Here is a 21,724-nt window from a genome sequence, read left to right on the forward strand (position 1 = left end):
GATCATTTCTTGATGAGGTTTATTTTTTTTGGAAAAAATTCCTTGCAATGTATAGTTCTTAAGATTAATCCAGTTAAGGTGGGTCGTCCATTATTAAATGGTCTGATCTATATTCATGAGATTTGAAGGGGACGATTCATGATTCAAAGATAAATTTTAGATCCCATCATCATCTTCATGTTTAAATCCTATTTGGCCAAATATTGGGATCTGTATTATGATATTCAGCTAGTGGGATCGCGTAATGGCTAGTCAGATGGCTAAATTCATGTGAGGAAGCCTACAGTCTTACCTCCAAAATTAAACATTAATTCTTTTTTATTTATTTTTTTTAGAGGCACATAGAGTTCATCAATCCGTCTTAGTCTAGCTGGTCAGGATACGACCCAGCGACGGAATTTTTTTTTTCCTATTTAATAATTTTATTTATAACTCTTCCTTAATAGACTGAGGTCATGGGTTGGTTTACCAAAATGAGCTCAAGATTGGACCTCACATCGCACACCACCACGTGAATAACTCAAAAGAGTCGATTGAAGGGTAATGTTCAGTAAGGGTGTCAATAGATTGATTCCGATTTGGATCATAAGAAACTTAGAATCTCAATCAATATATATATATATATATATATTTGACAAAAAATACTGTTACCCAATCGATTTCGATTCTCAAGAAGAATCATTGTAAAATCTTTTACTCATCATCCACTCTACCATTCCCGTTCTTCCTATCAGAGGGTGAAAGATCACGATAAATGGATCAAATAGAAGGTGAAACCCCAATTCTCACGTACCCTTTGGGTGGGACTGGAAAACTGGCCATGGTTTAAAAACTCATCTGAGATTGTGACTATTCAATCAAGTGATGTAATCAATGTGAACCACCAATTAAATTGACTTTTTCACTGTAGTAGTTGATTTGTCCGATATTTTGAAAATATGAAAACCCGACGGAATCAACTAGTTTGTACTTTTTAATATAAAATAATTAATGTGATTGAACATTTTCTAATCCACCTTAGACTAAAGATACCATGTTTTAAAGCCATGAAGAAACCAATGGATCCTATTCATAGTCCCCCCTAAATTCTCCAGATTTTTTTCCAAGAGTATGTAAAATTCATGATTAAATCAGCAAATCAATGGATTAATTGGTGCTCGATATATCATGGAATATGATAACAATTTTACCCTTCTCCCCTCAAAATTTTTATTTTTCTAACATTCAAATGTTTAGAGCAAAGATAGTATTTCCAGGGAAGTAGAAGAAGATAATAATAGCTTTTGAAAAGAAATCCAGAAACTATCATTAATATATTCTCCGAAATTTTGTGGAGGAGGGGGTGACTATCATCTAGTGGTGTTGGATAGATGGCAGGGTTGTCGTATAACCTTATCAATGAATCATTGGATCAATTCAATTCTGAATTAACCAAGCTCAAACCACTCCAGTTCAATCCAATCCAAACATGATCCCGTCAACCCTAACACACTACTAGAACCATGAAAAGCTTGCCAATCAAATCAAATCACCAACATCTGTAAACCCTTTTTAAAATAACATTGTCACGGTTTCTCGTGATACCATTTCCCCCTTTTTCCAATAATACATTATCCCACCGACACAAGTTACTCAACTCATTAAAAACATGTTTACCAATAATAAATAAAAGTGATTTTTTTTTTTTTCAAATTAAATTTAAAAATAAAATAAATCCTATCCTGTTTTGAAGTTGGATTTTTCTAAGAGGCTGAAGACGAGGTCAAATAGGTCAGTGAGGACCTACGTCAAGCAGATATGTCGTTAAGTAGAAAACACAGCTTAGTATCACAAATACTCTGAACAAAATAGAGGGTTGGGTCTCAAAAGAATAATGCCTGTAGATCATATATCATTATGAGCCCTTAAAGGGGTCACTTTTGAGCCGCACCCTGCAACCCAACTACAATTAATAATTAAGCTTCATATGAACATTTTTATTTTTATTTTTTTTGGCAAATCAAACTTCATATAAACATATGCTTAAGTAATTAGGAAGGTGAAATTTCTCCTATGAAATGGAAACGTATTAAAACTCCACAATCATTTCACAACAAATAACATGACACTTACGTATAATTTATGTGCCTTTTTTTCCAACCCTCAGGAACACTAAGTGAAGAGATCTGTGGGCTAAAAACAAACCAACCAACCAACCATGGAGGGCATCAGCATCAACCCTTCAACGAGTACTTTTTCCCTGAAAATGCTTGAAACTTTGGCTCTTCTTTCTTTTCAGGCTGCTGCTCTTGTTTGGTCTCTTTCACAGAACTCTGCAATAAACAATAAATCAAGAAACATAAGCTGATTCATTTTCTTTTTCTTTTTTTGTGTGGGTGGGTGGGGGGGCACCATTTTCAACAAAATAATAAGGTGAAACAAAACAGAAGAAAATATACCTTTTGTGTTTCTTTAGAAGTGTTGTTTACATTTGAACCAAACACAAGCTTTCCCTGAGGTTGACGAGAAGAAGTGCTGCTTTGTGCTGTGGACCCACCATTGATTGTCTCTGTTTGCTTGTCTTTGGGTCCAGAGGAAGAAGCCGGTGAAGGTTGATTCTTTGAAGGTTTCCCGTCCAAACGTCTCCCAGAACCCGTGAATGGGCTAAATTTTGGCACTTCCTCAACTGGAGCCTCTGCACATGCAGATAGTCGTATTACTATTTCCAACCTACTGAGATTTAGACACTCTTCTCACATGAACAGATGGAGAATGAAACATCATAATTAGAAGCAGGAACCATTTTTCATCAGCTAATAAGCCTAATGAGGAGACAAAATAGTGTATCCTCATATACTTATTAGGACATAAAGAGAAGTATCCTGCCAATTAATGGAGTCACCACAGCTACATAATCTTAGGTTTCATCAATTCAGTGATCAGGTAATTCCAACCATCAAATATATAGATTATTTTCTGGATTAATATCTTTAGAACATCCAAAAGAATGGAATTTGATTTGATAATGATCATCCAATCGGAAAAAGGATATATGGAAGCTTGGTTTAGTTTGGGAATTGGGATCTGTAGGCCATTGTTAATAAGAATTTGTAATTTTCATGATTTAAATTTCCACCTATTTTATTTATTCAAATCCATCTTTTATCTAATCTAATAGAAAAAATGGCTTTAGTTCAGGCATGCACCTTGGAGAGATCCCCTTAACATGCAAAAACCCATCTCTCTGTGTTTGTTTTCCTGGTAATCCTTGCATTTCCAACTCATCTAATAATTTTCATTTCATCTATTTAGATGGTGTTTATGCATTCTTTCTTCTTTTACGACAACTATGGTTCTTTCATTTTACATTTTAATATTTATCCAAAAAACAAAAAAAAATGGTTTGCAAATATTTAGAAAAGGAAGAGAGGGTTCCAAATGTAAAATGAGACCTATTACTTCCTAAAAGCTAATTTCAACATTAGTTACTTCCTACTTCGTATCCAAACAGGGTATAGTAACCTTCAAATAAATAATAGGCCTGTGAACAAATTGTAACACTGCATAAATAAATATTGATAATCCTCGTTCTGAGAATTTGTTTTAAACCATAAATGCATCTCACATGAACTCATCAAAGTAAAGAAACAGGAGATAAATAACCGGATAATAGTATGATAAAGAAAAATGAAGAGGATAACCAAAATCCGAACCTTGAACTGCTGCCTTGCTTGGAGGAACAGATGGGGCTGGTCTTTCAGGCTCTTTGTAATCAAGGGGAGGTGCAAAGTCCACTTCACAATCCGTCTCAATGATACTTATGGCATTAGCTGGCTTTGCTTCAATGATATCTATGTAATATTTCTTATTATTATAGGCCACCATGATACTGTCCCCAGTGGTTAAGCAGGAGAAGTTCCTTAATGTTGTCTCCAAACTGCAGGAAAAACAAAAAGAATAAAAAGAAAACAGTCAGGGACCTTTCCAAACTTTTGACTCAATGACTTCGACAGTTCAAGAGTCCAAGGTGATTCTCATAGATCACTCTACAAAATAAAACACCTCATTCTCCAGTAAGGGAATTTTTGGATACTATGTTATACCAACATATCAGGCACACACTCTACCAAAGCTATCTTTGATTTATTCGATTATTTTTGTTTCAACAATTTTTTATTGGTTGTTTATAAGGCTTGAGGTATACGGTACCAGGTGAAATATAAACATTATTTAAATATTACAATGGTTAACACAAACTGAAGTATTCAAACAAATATTTCTCAACAAACACTGTATAAACATGTTGGCTTATCATTTTTTTTATAAGTCGGCTTATCGTGTTTGTAGGGGTCGATGTCTAAGACTTTGTGCTCATTTCAAACACCAACACACACATCTATGCCATTGTTTCATAGATGAAAATAAATTGTCAATAACCAGAATATCATGACACATGGCACCAATACAGGGGTGTCAACACACCCTTGGATGCATTCCTCCTAGGTGGTTCTTAAGTTGAATATTAGCTTCTGGCCATTCACCCAAAATCTTTACAAGCTACCAACAGAAAGTTATTATTTAATAAGTTGGATTGTCATGACAATTCAGTTGCATTAAAATTTGACATATGACATCTTACAAAACATTTAATGGTGGTGGTCATCCCTGCAAATATGGCACATTTCCAGATTTATTTGGTATTCTGTGCAAAATCTCTAATATACTCATATTATAGATTCATCCCACATGAAAGCATCACATATTGACAAGGAAAGTCTATGCATACCATTATCTGCCAAAGACTCGTCTAAAGAAGCATACACTCACATAGCTTTAGGGTTGGAGATATCTAAGAAGTCCATTGTGTGTGGCTGCAATTTCACATATCTTCCCTTTGGAAGAGTCACATTTTTCACTCGCACGGTGTCTCCCTCTTGTAAAAGCATGTTTTCCATCATCTAGAAGGGAAAATAAGTGGAAAGGAAGCTTTTATAATTTCACTAAACTATAGGGAAATCAATGCAAGTAACATAAATATTAATACTCTTGTACGCATACCCAGTATGGCATGTAGATCATGCCTTCTTCAGCAATGAACTCCAGCACACCACAATGTGAGACCCGCTCAGTAGCAGCATTGCGAAGCTCAAACAACATTGGATAATCAATATGAAGAGATGCTGTGAAGATTTTTTTTGAATAAAAGATCATTTATGAGGTTATTAGGAATCAAAATGCGTTACAAGGTAGAAATAACAAAATAAAACATTTACCATGGGACAGAACTATTTCTAACCAGAAGCTTTATAAGCAATGTATAAATAATAGGGGAAATTACTATAAAAAAAGGGTTAATTTTTTAACTAATGATTAAAAATATATATATTTTTTAATTACAAAAATCAATTTAACACACTGGACTGTCCAGAGTTTTGAGCTTTCCTACATCTTCTAAATCCCAGTACGAGTTTAATTGCATTGTAGAAAAACACTTTCCTTACTAAGATTGTTGAACTCAAATGGATTACCAAATTGGCAATCCAACATCACAGCCCTCTAGATTTCATGGAGAATTTGGATCCAAAAAAAATTCAAAAAATAATAACGTTTTTTAAGCTTGATTCAAGGTTTTGAAAATGGACGGCTATTGAACTCTCACAAACTTGCAAATTTAAAATTAAAATATAAAGCTAAAATATAAGCTTTAAAGACAAATTATTAAAGTTCAAATTTTGTCCTCAACATCCCTGTGGCATCCAATCATGCTTTCAAATGACACAAAGTGAACTCAAGTACACTTAGTAAGAGATTTCAAATCTTACTATAAGTAAGGCAAGCCTAACTCTTTCTACTACTCAAATATAAAAGAAGTCTAAAACGCTGGACAGTTCAGCGTGTTAAATTGTTTCAGTAATTTCTGAAAAACTATCATTATTTTTTAATTAAATTAAAAAATCAACTCTTTTTTAATAATTTTCCCTAAAATATATGATTCAACTAAAAACAAGAGAAGTTCCCTCACCAAGGCGATCAAGGGCTGAGGGAGGCATTATAACTGAAACAACATAAAACAAGATAAAGTCAAGCAAAGCAAGTGTGAGAAGACACACAACTGTGAACAATAACATTAATTTATAGGATTGGAAGTTTTACTTTTATCTCCACTTTCGAGCTGAGGCTGCAGAGACAAAAAAATGGGGGCAAAATTAGCAATAGAAAAAAATAAAAAAGCGAACAAAACATACATACATAATCCATCCCATCTCAATTAATTTTCATAGAATTAGGTATTTCTTATAAATCAACCAGTACTTAATCAAGGGTATAGAAGAAAACCACCATATAAAACCCACACCCTGCAATAAAAGACCTTTTTCTAAATAATGTTTCAAATAAGAAATTAAATAATCTACAATGAAACAATTTTTTTTATGACCGATTAAAGAACATGTTGACAGAGTAACCGAGATAGCATTGAGAGATGATCGGAGGCATTTCACCTTATCGATAAATGATGCAGGGTAACAACGGTATGTCTGCTCAAAAGATGCTCCATGATAACCATATCCTTCGAAAAACTGCTAAGTTCACAAACAATGAGACAAAACACAAAAATTCGGGACATCTATCATCATATTTATTAATAACAAACTATCCATGCAAATGTTTACAAATCTGAAACATAGTGAAGTGTTAAAGTCCATGAATTTAAAACTCATTGAAGCACATAAACCGATACAACCTAATTTCTATGTCTATAGGATTGATGGACATACAGGAACCACAGTGCACCATATTACTTTTGGTGGTTTAATGTAGTACTATATTGATGAGCCACCCATGTTATCCATCCAAATACTTAAAGTGAGTGCCGCATCCACATCGGATATTTCTATTTCAACTGAAAATGTTGAACCCAGTGTAGTGGTCCTGTGTCCTTCCTGATTCAGGGGATAACAGTCAGGGAGCCATCCCATGGACAAACCATAGCCCAAACAATTACAAATAGGATAACATGAAGCATCAAATTCAGTCCCTTTTGTAACTAATTTATGGGTAGCACCCCATGAAAAAAGGTTTATTGGCCAGATCATCTGATTGGTTTAATTGGGTACGGTCCATTATTCCTTTCAATAACCAACCAGAAAATTTTGCAAATCGGGAAAGGCTTTTACCCGATTCCTCTTCTTTATCTTTTTTCAGCAAATATTAATGTAATATCTTACATGTAAAATGATGTTTCCATTTGAGTGAGAAAATAATTTCCTACACACAGGTGCAGACATATACTTTGTATTACAATTAATATAAACTTGTGGGGACCTATGTTACTAGGTTCGATAATATAGTGCCGAACCATGAATCGGTACAAACCGAACCAGTTCGAGGTTCGGTTTGTAGTGGATTCGTCAAAACCAGCAAACCTGATGAATCCCCTAGTTTTGGCGAATTTTAGAGATGCCCCCACATTTTGGTCAATATGAGAAATAACCCAAATTTTGAAAATCTCGAGATTTGGTCAATATTAAAGATACCCCTTTAATTTTCAAACTAATTATATGTCCCCCTTGACCTGAGTTTCCTTCTATGAGACTTACATAAATGACAGAAATATCATTTACAAACTACCTCTACGAATCTTGTCGTTCAAGAACATAGTCAGTTTTGACCAGTGCTGGTGAAATAATATGTACTTTTCTGCCAATGCCCACCGAGAAATATAATGCATTATACATAATTAACATTCTTCATGCACTAAAATATCCATCACTTGCACTTGGGAAAATAGTTACAAGGCAGTCCCACATAAATCAAATTAAAATTCATTATTAAACATTGTAGTGAGAAGTACAAGTGTGATTACGCTCACTTACCATTGTAACTATGTCTAGATTTCCACACTTAAGATCACCCTTCAAAGAAGCTCCCTAAAGAGAGACAGCAAAACCAAAAACAAATAAGAAAATAACCAATTCAGGAATTAAATGTATACTAATATAGAACAATATTTGAAGTTAAAACGCAATAAATAGAGACGCAGGGGATGAAAATCCTTTACTTCTACAACCAAACAAAACAATAACCATAATAACACCTAGAAAAGGAGATTAATTTGTGTATAAAACGAGTGCAACTTTACAACGACAAAAAAACCCCAATTTGCAGAAATATCCATCATAAAAAACAAATCGAGTACCTAACAGATTAAAGTAATGTAACTGAACTAAAAAGGGAAAAAAATCAAACAAACAATTTCTAAACCGAATCACTGTGATTAACTGAATAAATAGCTGAACTGTTCAAATCAAACTCATGTGTCATTCAAAACCCTAATTCTAACCAAAATCTACCCAAAAAAAAAACACAAATTTATAAGCCGAATCACAGCGATTAACTGAATAAATAGCTGAACTGTTCAAATCAAACTCATATGCAATTCAAAAACCCTAATTAAAATCAAAATCTAGCAAAAAACAGAGGAAAAAAAAACACAGAATCTCTTTCTTTGGTCTTAAACCTGAATTAAGATCTCAATCCATTAAATCAACAATGAGAAACAAAGAATTCGAATAACTAATGCAGTACCGTATAGAGAGATAAAGAAGCGAAGAGATGTTGAACGAACTGGTCTCGAAAAAGAGCAGAACCTGATCTTCAAGAGCAAACCCTAGTTTACGATAAATTACAGAGCAGATTCACGGCGATCGAGAGAAGATTCGATGATAAATAGGAACGAAACGCGATGTAAATGAACCTAAGATGCACGCAAGTCACCCCTTTATATAGCTTTAGTGAAATAATTAGATATTTTGGACTTGCGAAATACTCAACTGACGTGGCATAGACACAAACTATAGATTTTGTTTTCTCGAGACACTCACTGAAAATAATGCACGTCCGTTTAATATATTTGAGTATTTTTTTTTTTTTCAGTCGGGTTATTATTATTCTACTAAATGTACTCGTTTTAGACTTTCCTTCGAGTTCTAAGTTAGTAAGATTTCAATTTCAAATCTAACTATTACTTTGATCATTGGGCCCACATAGACTGCCACGTTGGCAAGATAATAGCCCTTTAGGATACATGATTTTGACCAAACTTTGACCCCCCAAAAAAAATTTCTAATTTTATTTTGACTTCATTCAAGACTTCTAAAGTAAATCATGTTAGAACTGTAAAATTTATATTCAAATTCGATGGTGAAAAATTATCTGTCATATATATATATATATATATTTGTAGACATTTTAAAATTTTGTGATATGACTTGGATAGTGTTGCTAGGCCGAATCGGGCTTGGGATTAGACATAGGTGGATTATGTATAGCGCTGTCAGTAAAGAAAGACAGCCCATGAATCTGGCCCGGCCCGGTGGAAAAAGGAAAGGACAGGACCATGATTTAAAGCCTGCAAAGTAAGGATAGATTCATAATTTGAGCTTGTTAAATTTAGGTTGGGCTGTATAGTGTTGTGTTGGGCTACGACATAATAGTTATCGTTGATCTTCTCTTTGTAATTTAAGATTTTGGCTAATATGTATTGATTAGTTATATTATATTAGTAATCAAGTCCCGTGTGGGTTGGGCTAGGGCTTGATCAATTAAAGCTCAATAGGGTTTTAGGGCCAAAGTAGGTTTTGGCTGGTCTTTTTTAGGATTGGGTTGTGCATAGTCGAGTCTAACCCGAATCCATCCATTGACATCTCCAATTAGTGTTTCGTGCACCAACTCAAAAATAGACTTGAATGCTTGCGAGCCAACCCAAGAGGGTCCATATTGCTAAATGAGATTAACAGTTAATGGTTAACGCCGCGAGATATTGTGCTTGTTTTATCGAGTCAATATAGGTGGCTTGTGGAAATGCACCTGTATAACAAAAAAAAAATAGGATTTATGCATGATTTAAAATTTTATAACTATTTTAAAAAATTTAAATAAAAAAAATCTAATTTTCTATAATAAAAAATTTAAATAAAATCTAATTAAGGGTCTTTTTTATAATTTAAATATTAGTTAAGGTAATTTAATTTTGTATAGAACATAATTAAAAGTGTAATTCTATCGATATTTGATAAAATAATAAATTTTATTAAAAAAAATAAACAAGAAAATATATACCATTAAAAGGTCGTCGATAATGAAGTCCATCTCAAAGATTTAGAGTCAATTAAAAGGAAGTACGTCTCTTCATTCAATTTTGACTTAAATAATAATTTTGTTATTGAAACAAATCGTTTACCCAAAAAAAAAATATATGTTGGCATCCACTTTCACTATTTCAATTCATTGTTTGTCGGGTCTTCCCTATATTCTTTTAAAACCTTCAACTTAAATATTTCTTTTAACACCTTACACAATATATAAATATATATAAAGAGTCATGCTTCAATGCTTTCAAGTTGGCACCTCATATCGAACTTTTTAACATGAAGCAGATAAGAGTCATAGATGCTTTTTCACTCGTATCTCAATGAAAGCATCTATGGTTCCATACACTTTTACCTCAAGAAAAGCCATATGAGGTTTCAACTGGAGGTCACTTGGGCATTATTCATATATAAATTACATTTTTATGATGTAAATGTTCTTGTGATTCCTTGATCTGGACTTATTGGATCGGATTTTAGGTCTGATCCGATCCATTGACAATCCTAGATTCGAGATGTCCCCAAAGATTAAAAAGTCACATATTCTTGCTTTGGCTATCTCAATCAAAGCCGTCAAAAAGAAGCAAGTTTCCTTCACCTTTACCTTCACTTCCTGGAAGCATCTGCTTTCCATTTTTAGTAATCATTGCGAGATGCTAAAGTGATGAGACACGTGGATGATTTTTTGACTGCCACCTCAGCTGCCACGTGTAAAAATATCTAGGTGGAGTGGAAGGAAACCCTCAAAATTTATGATGGTTCTTGGCCAAGCCCCTCTCCCACCTCAATTGTGGGAACCATAGTTTTAAAACTCATCGGGTTGAGTCAAAACTCAGTAGAATTGCATCAAATGAATTTTGAATTGACTCGTCCCTAAACTCGTTTTACCAACTTGTATTTTGAAAAAAAAATTATAAATCATTTATGATTATACTTAATTAGTTTGAAAAAAGATAAATATTAATTTATAGTCTGAAAACTATTTTTTAAATATAAGATATATCAAATATATTTATTTAATTTGACCGATTCCACTTGCGAGCTAATGAATTCACTTGATCTGATCATCTACATTGGTAAAAATTATGATGAGAGAACCATCATTTTTAACTATATAGTTTTAAAACTTTAATTGCAACTCAAATTCCCATCAAGTTGAGCCAAGCCGATACCTTCTTATTTGACTCAAATGTGCAAATAAAAATATATTAAATTTATATATATACTAAAGATAATTTTTAATATTTTAATCTAAATATTATTAAAACACTAAGACTGATTTGAATTCTTACCCGATTTGCTTCATTTTGAAGTTGGCTCGGCCAAATTGATGAATTGACTCGACAAAATCTGAGTTGACCCGATAATTGGTTTTATTTAGTTTGGGCTTGAGCAACCTTGAAATCTAATCAAGTTGAATCAACCAAATTTTGGGTTGACTCGGCAACTTTTAAAATTAGAGAGAACTACTATTGCCACATCAACTTTTACCAATGTAGCACCAATTCATGTGTAAGTCACTAAAGAATTACACAGTTGGTGTGGCGTTAGTAAAAGTTGAGGCGGCAATATTAAGTCTCTAAAATTATGCATATAACATATTAAAATGATAAATTGATGTGGTTGACTGATGTAGTTGACATGGCATGTGCACAAAACCATTAAAACCATTTTCTTGTATATTCCAAAGAAAAAGATATATGGTCATGTGCACTATCACATCAACCTAAATGTCACGTATACGAATAATTTCTAATTGAACCACTTACACGTTGAGATAAGACATTGACTCAACGATACGATCCTTCCTCTTGTTTGACGTATCCTCCCTAAGACAACAGTGTGACACCTACCAAAGAGTTTCGAATGCTTGAGTTAGATCGTTAGCAAAAAATACATTTCTACACAACTTGAAAAAAATACTTTTTACTTACCTATCTTTCTCTATTTATAGGGGTCTATGCCCTATTTATCTTATGAATAATGTTGAAGTGACCTCAAGTTGGAACCTCACACTGCACATCTTGACATAAAAGTGTATGGTAGCCATAGATGTTTTCATCGAGATACGAATGAAAAGTATCTATGATTTCTATCCACTTTCATGTCAAGAAGTGTCATATGAGGTTCTAACTTGAGTTCACTCCAACACAACTCTTATCTTATTTGACAATTTTTGATACCATATTTCTTTTGGAAAACACGAAGTGATTTTTCTCTTTTTATAAATCTTGCTTGGAGGTTGGTGTTTAGGAGATTATTATTTCTTGACGAGATGGGCTCTCATATAGAATTCCATCGAGCACATGGGTAGATTCAAACCTATCACTTGCCATTTTCATAATTGTTGTTTTCGTCCTTCGTGCCGTGGCCTTTGTAATATGTTTGCCAATAAGAAAAAAAGTCATACTGGGGTGACACAAAGATGATAAAATGATGTGGTGTCGCACACATTGTCCTAGAAGTTTTTTCACGAGATACGAGTAAAAAGCATCAACGATTATGCGTGCCACCACATCATTTTTATCACTTTTGTGTCTTCATTTATTACGTTCCAACATTTTTCTAAGGTGAGACCTTTTTGTTAGTATATGAAACATTACGGGCACTCTTTAAACTTTTCAAAATATCGAAAAGCCCCTATATGGTCATCTTTGAAAGACACAAAATCTTGTCTTTCCGACACATAGGTCCAATATAATGTTTTACAAGGAAGGCAACCCACCATTATATACATCCCATCTCAGATTGGTTAGAATAACATAAAAAATGCATGATCGAGAAATCAGTTATCTAACTCAATAGACTGAAATCTATTAAGAGAAGATTAACACCATTGTTTTAATACTCCATCACCATTTATGAATCAACTGGGATGAGTCAAATAGAGATAAATAAATTTATAAATATTAAAAAAATATGCTTTGATGTTTTGAAAATAAAAATATTTTATAATCAAATAACTCAACCAAGTTTCTAATCCAACTCGGTTAATTTTTTAGTTGAGTCAGCAAGTTGGTTTCATCAAGTTATGTAGAATTTCGAGTCAACTTGACTGAGTTCTGAATTGACTTGACAGATGACAAGTATATGTTTGATGGGCCCACCACTTGTTACATCACAAACAGTACGAAGTATAAATCACCAATCAATTTGTTTTTTTTATGTGTGGGTCCACTAAGGACTATAGAAGATAGATATGTGACATCTGCTGATGGGAAGAGGAGAGGTGTGACATTTGTTTTCTTTAGTATGATCTCCACTCTCTTTACAGTGATATTGCATCATATATCTTCACTATTGCAACTAAAAAAGAAGGTATTATCGACACCAAATTAATATTTGTTAGTTTTTTTTTTTTATTATGAGAAATTCTTGCATCACATTGAATGATATGAGAATATCTATATGAAATTATTTAAATTAATTAAAAAAAATTATATCCTTATAAGAATACATTCGCTAGAATCCGTAAATCATGTCAAACCACATGCCTCCCACTAGTTATGCTTAAAAGCAAAATTATTAAAAAAAAATAATCTTACAATTTTTTTAAGATCAATAATCTGCATGCAAAAGTTATATTTTTTTTTTTGAAAGATGCAAAAGTAATATAATTATTTTACTTATCAATTTTTTTTAAATAAATTATTATTATTTTTTAATCCACAATTCCTCTATTAATTAAACCCCTGGGGGTTGGCTTAATGCTAAAACTAGCAATAAGGGTTTGCTTCACCTAATTATGTGTTCAAAATTTGGTGGTCTCTGGAAAAATTTATGTGGGGTTGGGATGTGTTACTGTAGGAATTAGAATCACAAGGGTATGAGGAAATCATGTGAAATCTAAACAAAAACCTATATATATATATTTTTTTTGTTTTTATTTATTTTTTTTTAAGAAAAGAATAAGGAAACGATAATGAATCATTTTCGGGACATATTCTCCAAATAAAAAAAAAACTATTCGATTATCATATATTGGATGCCTATTTGCCTTGCATGTAAATATTCATGGTGCACAGACAATGGACTGTGATAAATTGTTTCGGGGATTCTGATTCCCAAACACATTCTCTCTATCTATTGTCGCAACCTACCAAAGATCAATAATTTAATGGTAAGGCTGAATGAAGAAATTTCTAGGATGGTTTACAGTTAGTAAGGGCCTGGATCGCAAGTACATAAAAAGATCTATGATAGGAAATATCAACTGATGGCAACTAAAGCTATTCATAGTTTTATTACTATTTAGTGCATCAATGAAGAGTTCAAATTTGTTGTTGAGGTTGGAGGGTAATATATAAGCTGTTAAATTAACAAAACAACAACCAATTTGGGTTGATTTGGTTCATTAAAATATATTACTTACAATTACAGATTATTGGCAATACGTAGAACCGAACTGACTTTGGATCGGGCACCAATGGAATTTGGTTTGGTTCTTACTCTTATTTAGTGGAACAGACCTATGTTAGTTTGATTTCAATTTAACCTCAACCAAACCAAGTTTCACCCTTAGTACTAACCAATTTGTGAATCACACCCTTCTTGTTTGTTGAATCTTGTCACTAGGTTTGACAAACAAATAATGAAGACATGGCATTTTTTTTTTAAAAGATATATTAACAAACCTGGATTTTCCTCTTTTTTTTTTCTTCCTATTTTAACTCTTACTTTTTCTTAACATTGAAGATGTATTTATGGCTTACATGCTTAAATTTTATATATTAACAAATAATTCATGTTGGATTATCGATCTAAGAATGACGTGAGATGCGGTCAATAAACTTGAAGAATCTCACAAAAATTTACTTGAGAAGAAAATAGATGACGATCATTTTGGATCATCTCATATTTATAAATGTTATAGGGATTCAATGAAATCCAAGACATATGTATTTGAACATATTCAAATATCTAATAATTCGGCCGAACCAATGTCCCTTTATAGTCAAATGTTAATGTGCCTATTGGTTTGGACGACTATGAAAGACACATCTAGTGTTGACAACACATTGAAATAATTATTCCATAAGTAGTAAGTTACTCATATCCAACGAAATCATTTTTACTATTTTCCTCGTGTGAAAACTTGTCTTACTGTTTAAGTTGTACCATCAAACTGTGGGCCAACAAATCATACTAACAAACATAAGTGAATTAAAAAGCAAATTATCTCGACCTATCCCTAAGAACCAGATTTGTTCTAGACCTAATTGACAAAGCAAGTAACAAGGATCCACTTCACATAGTCTAATTAGTTAATTTAAAATTAACGATAAATTGACTCAAAAAAAATTATTTGAAATTCACTCGTTGACGTGGATATGTGTATGGATTTATAGATCTTTTTCCTTATGTATCTCAAAGAAAAATATGTATGATTCTCTCCACATGTTATGTCAACGAGTGAATTTCAAGTGACTTTCTTTGAGTCAGTTACTGTGACTCTTATTTAATTGTTAAAACTAAAAATTATGGAGTCCAAGTCTAAACCTAACTTAATTCCAACTAAACGTAACTTAATTCACAAAGTTTTGCAGTATTTCTGTGGCAGTTTACCAGGCAGGCTTCAAAGCAAATACACAGCAAAACTAAGCTTCAAAAAAAGGGCAAAAGAAAAAGTTAATCATTAAATAGCCCCACAAAAGGTTAAAAAAAGGGCCCCAACCCGACCCCAACCCCACACCACCAAAACTTGTCTATTAGAAAAGCTTTTGTTTTTTCAAAGGGTTATGGGGAAGAGGGAAACCAAATAGAGACGAGAGAGAGAGAGCACTGTAGCGCGCACAGTGGCGCAACATATGGCGACTCCTGCAGTCCTACATCGTCCTCTTCTGTCAACACTCCCAGGCTATCATTTCTAACATACGCTACCCATGCACACTTTCTTAACCTTCACCAACAACACCCAACGCAATCAAAATAAAACTAAACCCAATTCAACTAACGTACACGAACATGGCTTCAAGTTTTCTGTTTCTCCTTATCTTTCTTCTCTCCACCAATTTCTTATCATGTGCCGCCCAACGCAACCCCCAAACCCTAACCGAGATCGAAACCCTAATATCTTTCAAGATCAATTTAAACGATCCCCTAGGTGCATTGAAAGGCTGGGATTCTTCCACAACATCTGCTCCCTGTGATTGGCGAGGCGTCCTTTGTTACAATGGCCGAGTTCGTGAACTCCGTTTGCCTCGTCTCCAACTCGGTGGCCAACTCACTGATCATCTCGCTAACTTGCGCGAGCTTCGCAAGCTTAGCCTGCGCTCCAATTCCTTAAATGGCACCATCCCTTCTTCTCTGTCCAAATGCACTCGTCTGCGATCTTTGCTTCTTCAGTACAACTCCTTTTCCGGTCGTTTCCCGTCGGAAATATCGAATCTTACCGATCTTCAAGTTCTCAACGTAGCTCAGAATTTTCTCTCCGGTGGAATCTCCGACGATCTCCCTCGGAACCTTCGGTATCTTGATCTTTCATCAAACAATTTCTCCGGTGAGATTCCTCGGAACTTCTCTGCTGCATCTCTGATTCAATTCATCAATCTGTCGTTCAATCGGTTTTCCGGTGCAATACCGACGAGCGTTGGAGTTCTTCAGGAGATTCAGTACTTGTGGTTGGATTGGAATCTATTGGAGGGAACTCTGCCTTCAACGCTCGCGAATTGTTCTTCGTTGATGCATTTGAGCCTCCAAGGAAATTTTATTCGAGGTTTTATTCCATCGGCAATCGGATCGATTCCAACGCTTCAAATGCTTTCGCTTTCGCATAATTATCTCTCTGGTTCGGTTCCTTCATCTATGTTCTGTAATGTTTCTCTTAATCCTCCCTCATTGAGGATCGTTCAACTAGGGTTTAATGCGATCACCGATCTTGTTTCGCCAGCAAAAGATACGTTTTTTAGTGTTTTGCAGGTTTTGGATCTTCAAGAGAATCGAATTAACGGTGTGTTTCCATTGTGGTTGATGAATGTGTCGACACTAACAGCGTTGGATCTTTCAAGGAACTTTTTCTCTGGTTCGGTTCCAATCGAGATCGGTAATCTCTTGTTGTTAGAGGAGCTGACACTAGCAAATAATTCCATGATCAGTGATGTTCCAGCTGAGATTCAGAAATGTAGATTGTTGCGCAAACTTGATCTTGAAGGAAATCAGTTTTTTGGTGAGATTCCTGCTTTCTTGGGGGAGATAAGAGGTTTGAAGATGTTGTCTTTGGGAGGTAATCTTTTCTCTGGTCCAATTCCATTGAGCTTTGGAAATCTCTCTGAATTAAACATCTTGAATCTCAGACAGAACAATCTGATTGGCAAAATCCCAGAAGAACTAATTCGATTGAGCAATTTGACTATTTTGAACCTAAGTGGCAATAAATTTTCTGGCGAATTTCCACCCAATATCGGTGCCTTAGGAGGGTTACTGATTCTGAATTTGAGTGGTAATGTATTATCGGGAAGGATTCCATCGAGCATTGGAAATCTATTGAGCCTCACCACACTGGATTTGAGTCGTTTGAATCTCTCTGGTGAGGTTCCATTGGAGATTTCGGGTTTGCCAAATCTACAAACTGCATCTCTTGAGGAGAATATGTTGTCGGGTGAGATTCCCGAAGGTTTCGGCAGTTTATTGAGTTTACGTTTTCTGAACATGTCGACCAATGCCTTATCTGGTAAAATTCCCACTACGTTTGGCTTTCTTCAATCACTACTTGTTCTGTCTCTATCAGGTAATGAAATTATCGGCCAGGTTCCAACAGAGCTTGGCAATTGTTCCAATCTCGAAGTACTTCAGCTTAGTTCGAATAAATTGAGTGGTGACATTCCGAGAGATCTCTCTCGTCTTTCACATTTAAAGGAACTGGACCTAAGTCGGAATAATTTCGCCAGTGCAATCCCTAAAGAAATCTGTGAATGCTCGGCTCTAACATCCCTATTGTTAGATGGGAATCACATTTCAGGCGCAATACCAGACTCACTATCGAATCTATCAAATTTAACAATGCTAGATCTTTCTGCAAACAACTTGATGGGAGCAATTCCGGAGAATCTAGCACAGATAACTGGTTTGCGTTACTTCAATGTGTCACAAAACAATCTTGAAGGTAATATTCCGACAATGCTGGGTTCCCGATTTAATGATCCTTCTATGTTTGCAATGAATCGAGATCTATGTGGAAAACCATTGGATGGTAAATGTGAGAATGAAAGGAAAGGTATCTTTAAGAACAAAATGAAACTGATTTTATTGATTGGTGTCGTGGTGTTTGGCGCTTGTCTGGTTTCGTTTTGCTGTTGGTGTTTGATTTTCAGTTTCTTGCAATGGTGCAAATGTCTCCGCGGGGTTGGAGAAGGGGAGAAGAAAAGAAGCCCAACCCATGCAAGCTCAGGAGTAGAGGGCGGAGTCGGCCGTCGTAGCGGGGACAATGGGAATCCAAAGCTTGTTATGTTCGATAGTAAAATCACGTACGCAGAGACACTCGAGGCGACGAGACAATTCGATGAGGAGAATGTACTAAGTAGAGGAAAGTATGGGATGGTGTTCAAGGCTTGTTTCCAAGATGGGACTGTTCTATCAATCCGTCGTCTCCCAGACGGAATGGTTGAAGAGGGGACTTTTCAAAAAGAGGCCGAATCTCTTGGGAAAGTGAAGCATCGAAACATAACAGTCCTTCGTGGTTACTATACTGGTCCGCCCGATGTCCGACTACTTGTATACGACTACATGCCTAATGGCAACCTTGCAACGCTCCTCCAAGAAGCATCCCACCAAGACGGTCACATACTCAATTGGCCAATGCGCCATTTAATTGCTCTTGGGATCGCCCGTGGGCTAGCTTTCCTCCACACGGACTCCATGGTTCATGGCGACGTCAAGCCACAAAGTGTTCTCTTTGATGCCGACTTTGAAGCCCATCTCTCCGATTTTGGGCTAGACCATCTAACCATGGCAACCCCATCCGAAGCATCGACATCCTCTGCAACAATTGGGACTCTTGGGTATGTATCGCCTGAGATGGCATTAACAGGAGAAGCTACAAAAGAAGCCGACGTGTACAATTTCGGGATAGTGTTACTAGAGTTATTAACTGGTAGAAAGCCAGTGATGTTCACACAAGATGAGGACATAGTTAAATGGGTGAAGAGGCAGTTACAGAGAGGTCAAGTATCCGAATTGCTTGAGCCGGGTTTGCTTGAACTGGATCCCGAGTCATCCGAATGGGAAGAGTTCTTGTTAGGTGTGAAAGTAGGGTTACTATGCACAGCTAACGATCCACTTGATCGACCTTCAATGGCGGACGTTGTCTTCATGCTCGAAGGCTGTCGGGTTGGGCCCGATATCCCTTCTTCTACTGATCCAACCTCCCAACCTTCCCCAGCATAAATCTGATACGTTACATTTCACTTTCCGATACGCCACAATACCAACCCTGTTGCCCATTTTTTTTCTTCATGTTTTGTGATCTTCTTTATGGATTTTTCCCTTCTTTTTTTCTTTCTTGTTTTACTTTGCTTGGCCGGTGCGTTGACCAGGTGGGGTCCACTTGAGTCAAAGATTGAGTTAAAAGGTCAGATACCCTACTAGCTGACAAAATAGTGAAAGGATGATTTATGTGAGAACTTCCCGCCAAAACTATAGACTTCGTCCTGATTCACCACGTGGCATGAATTGTACGAAAGGAGGAAAAGCAGCCGTTAATGTTGTAGATGTGGTCTGCGGAAAAAATTAGTCTGGATCCGTGACTATGTCGGAACGGATTTAAAGCGACTTGGAGCGCTTAGCCTGCCTCGTAGGAATATCACTGGAACCCACGTTTACTGACACTTGTACTTACACTTTACTGTTTAGAGAGTGAGAAAACAGGCGTGGAAAGTTACATGGGTTTCGGTACCACCGGATCAGCCGGGATTTTTGAATGATACAGTGAGAAAACAGGCGTGGAAAGTTACATGGGTTTCGGTACCACCGGATCAGCCGGGATTTTTGAATGATACAGTGAGAAAACAGGCGTGGAAAGTTACATGGGTTTCGGTACCACCGGATCAGCCGGGATTTTTGAATGATGAAGGGAGAGAGAGAGAGTGAGGAGGACGGACCTGTCACTGGTGACGACTGACGATATTCGAGAGTGCATTATTAATTGGTGTACGTCTCTTTCTTCATTTAATTTATATATGTATATGGGTTGGGTTCCGTAGACACATAAAGTTATAGCGTTTTTGTCTTATATGATTAAAAAGATTCGGAAGATGCTGATTTTTTGTGAGGGTAATCTCTATGATGAGAGGGGATCATATAAAATAAAAAAAAAAAAAATAATAATAATAATAATCTCATTTCAAAAATTTTAATCCCATCAAAATTGATTTATAAAAATAAGATGATCTAAAATTTTTTTACTTGTAAATATAGGGTTAGAAATTTCATAACAAGTTGATTTTTGTCCAAGATGATCTCCTCACCATAGAGATAATAAATACAAAAAATCAGGTCATTTCAAATATTTTTATCCATATAAGACAAAACACATAACTTTATGAGTAGCTTTATATATTATAAACCATCTTCAAAGAAAAAACTGCCATGACTTGCATCACTAAAAGCCCACCACAAAAATCACGTGAGACCCTTTGGCCCACAAAGCATGAATACATGAGATGAGAACTGAGAACACCCTTCCATGGATCCACGTTCTCATACAGAATAAAGAGTCCGACTAGCCTTCCCAAGTTAGCAAGAATTTTCACCTTTACTAAGTGTCCTTGGCCTAACCTTGTGACATTAAAAAGCATTATCTCGATGCTTGAGGGTTGTAGAGTACACAATTCTATTCTATGAACTATGAAAAAAAATAAAAAATTTACAGTTGAATTGAAATTTAAAATTTTGAATTAGGTGGAAGCTCGGTATTCTCAAAACCTTGGATCAAGTCCCCAAAAAATTATTTTTTGAAATTTTTTCTTTTGGATCTGAATTTTTTGATGAAATTTAGAGGGCTGTTGTGTTGGATTGCTAATATGGTAATTCATTTGAGCAAAATGACCCTTTGTAAGACTTAAAATCTTTACTAAGTTAGTAAGGAAATAATCTCTTAATGAATGTATCCTGCATAGAATAAAATAAAATAAATTAAATTAAATGTAAGCTGTCCATTCAGCCTGCTAGTCTAGTAACAAAAGAAAAAAGAAAATAAAAAAGAAGGGACTTATGGCCTTGATTTTGATCCCACAAAGGTGGGATCCATCATCTGATCCACAACATATTGAATGAAAGTTAAAGACGAAAAGGAAGTGAACACTCCACTGAGGAACAAAGTTATGTTACCATTTAAATAAATATAATATAAGATGTAGGAATGAAGGTGTTCTTGACTCGACATAATTTATTCTCGATGAAGTCAATTGATTAGGATAAAATCGTATCCTTTAGGAACCGTACACACACCTCTGAGTGCATTGGTTCAAACAAAATGGAATTGAATGGCTTTCCAAGTAGGGGCAAGCAGGCGGTACAATAAGTGATGTGGCATGAAAGTGCACCATTAGGTTCTATCTATTCCATTCTCTTAATAGCATGGAAGTGCACTATTAAGAACGCAG

General features: G+C 35.2%; 2 protein-coding genes across 2 annotated transcripts; one reads left to right on the forward strand and one right to left on the reverse strand.

The window, feature by feature from the left end:
* Positions 1-1,955: 1,955 nt before the first annotated feature.
* LOC147403661 (ubiquitin fusion degradation protein 1 B-like) lies at positions 1,956-8,730 on the reverse strand. Its single transcript, XM_086439328.1, has 10 exons — positions 8,566-8,730; positions 7,854-7,907; positions 6,480-6,557; positions 6,133-6,157; positions 6,002-6,034; positions 5,038-5,159; positions 4,807-4,937; positions 3,693-3,916; positions 2,439-2,674; positions 1,956-2,312 (listed from the first exon to the last, which is right to left on the reverse strand). Exons 2-10 carry the CDS (start codon positions 7,854-7,856, stop codon positions 2,214-2,216), a joined length of 951 nt encoding a protein of 316 aa, XP_086295454.1. The 5' UTR covers positions 7,857-7,907; positions 8,566-8,730; the 3' UTR covers positions 1,956-2,213.
* A 7,119-nt stretch (positions 8,731-15,849) lies between these two features.
* LOC147403662 (uncharacterized) lies at positions 15,850-20,381 on the forward strand. The gene has a single exon (XM_086439329.1). It carries the CDS (start codon positions 16,092-16,094, stop codon positions 19,506-19,508), a length of 3,417 nt encoding a protein of 1,138 aa, XP_086295455.1. The 5' UTR covers positions 15,850-16,091; the 3' UTR covers positions 19,509-20,381.
* The last annotated feature ends 1,343 nt before the right edge of the window (positions 20,382-21,724 follow it).

The sequence above is a fragment of the Akebia trifoliata genome, chromosome 4, assembly GCF_017979445.1.
Source record: "Akebia trifoliata isolate Shusen 1 chromosome 4, ASM1797944v1, whole genome shotgun sequence".
Lineage (NCBI taxonomy): Eukaryota > Viridiplantae > Streptophyta > Magnoliopsida > Ranunculales > Lardizabalaceae > Akebia > Akebia trifoliata.

What these genes read in the sequence shown, in the direction of transcription:
- LOC147403661 (XM_086439328.1), bottom strand. An exon ending in GCTCGAAAGTGGAGATAAAA is followed by an intron (nt 6,035 to 6,132) that starts GTAAAACTTCCA and finishes ATGTTGTTTCAG; the next exon opens with TTATAATGCCTCCCTCAGCC. An exon ending in ATCTCCAACCCTAAAGCTAT is followed by an intron (nt 3,917 to 4,806) that starts GTGAGTGTATGC and finishes TTTTTCCTGCAG; the next exon opens with TTTGGAGACAACATTAAGGA.
- LOC147403662 (XM_086439329.1), top strand. Translation starts at nt 16,092, where the DNA reads ATGGCTTCAAGTTTTCTGTTTCTCCTTATCTTTCTTCTCTCCACCAAT.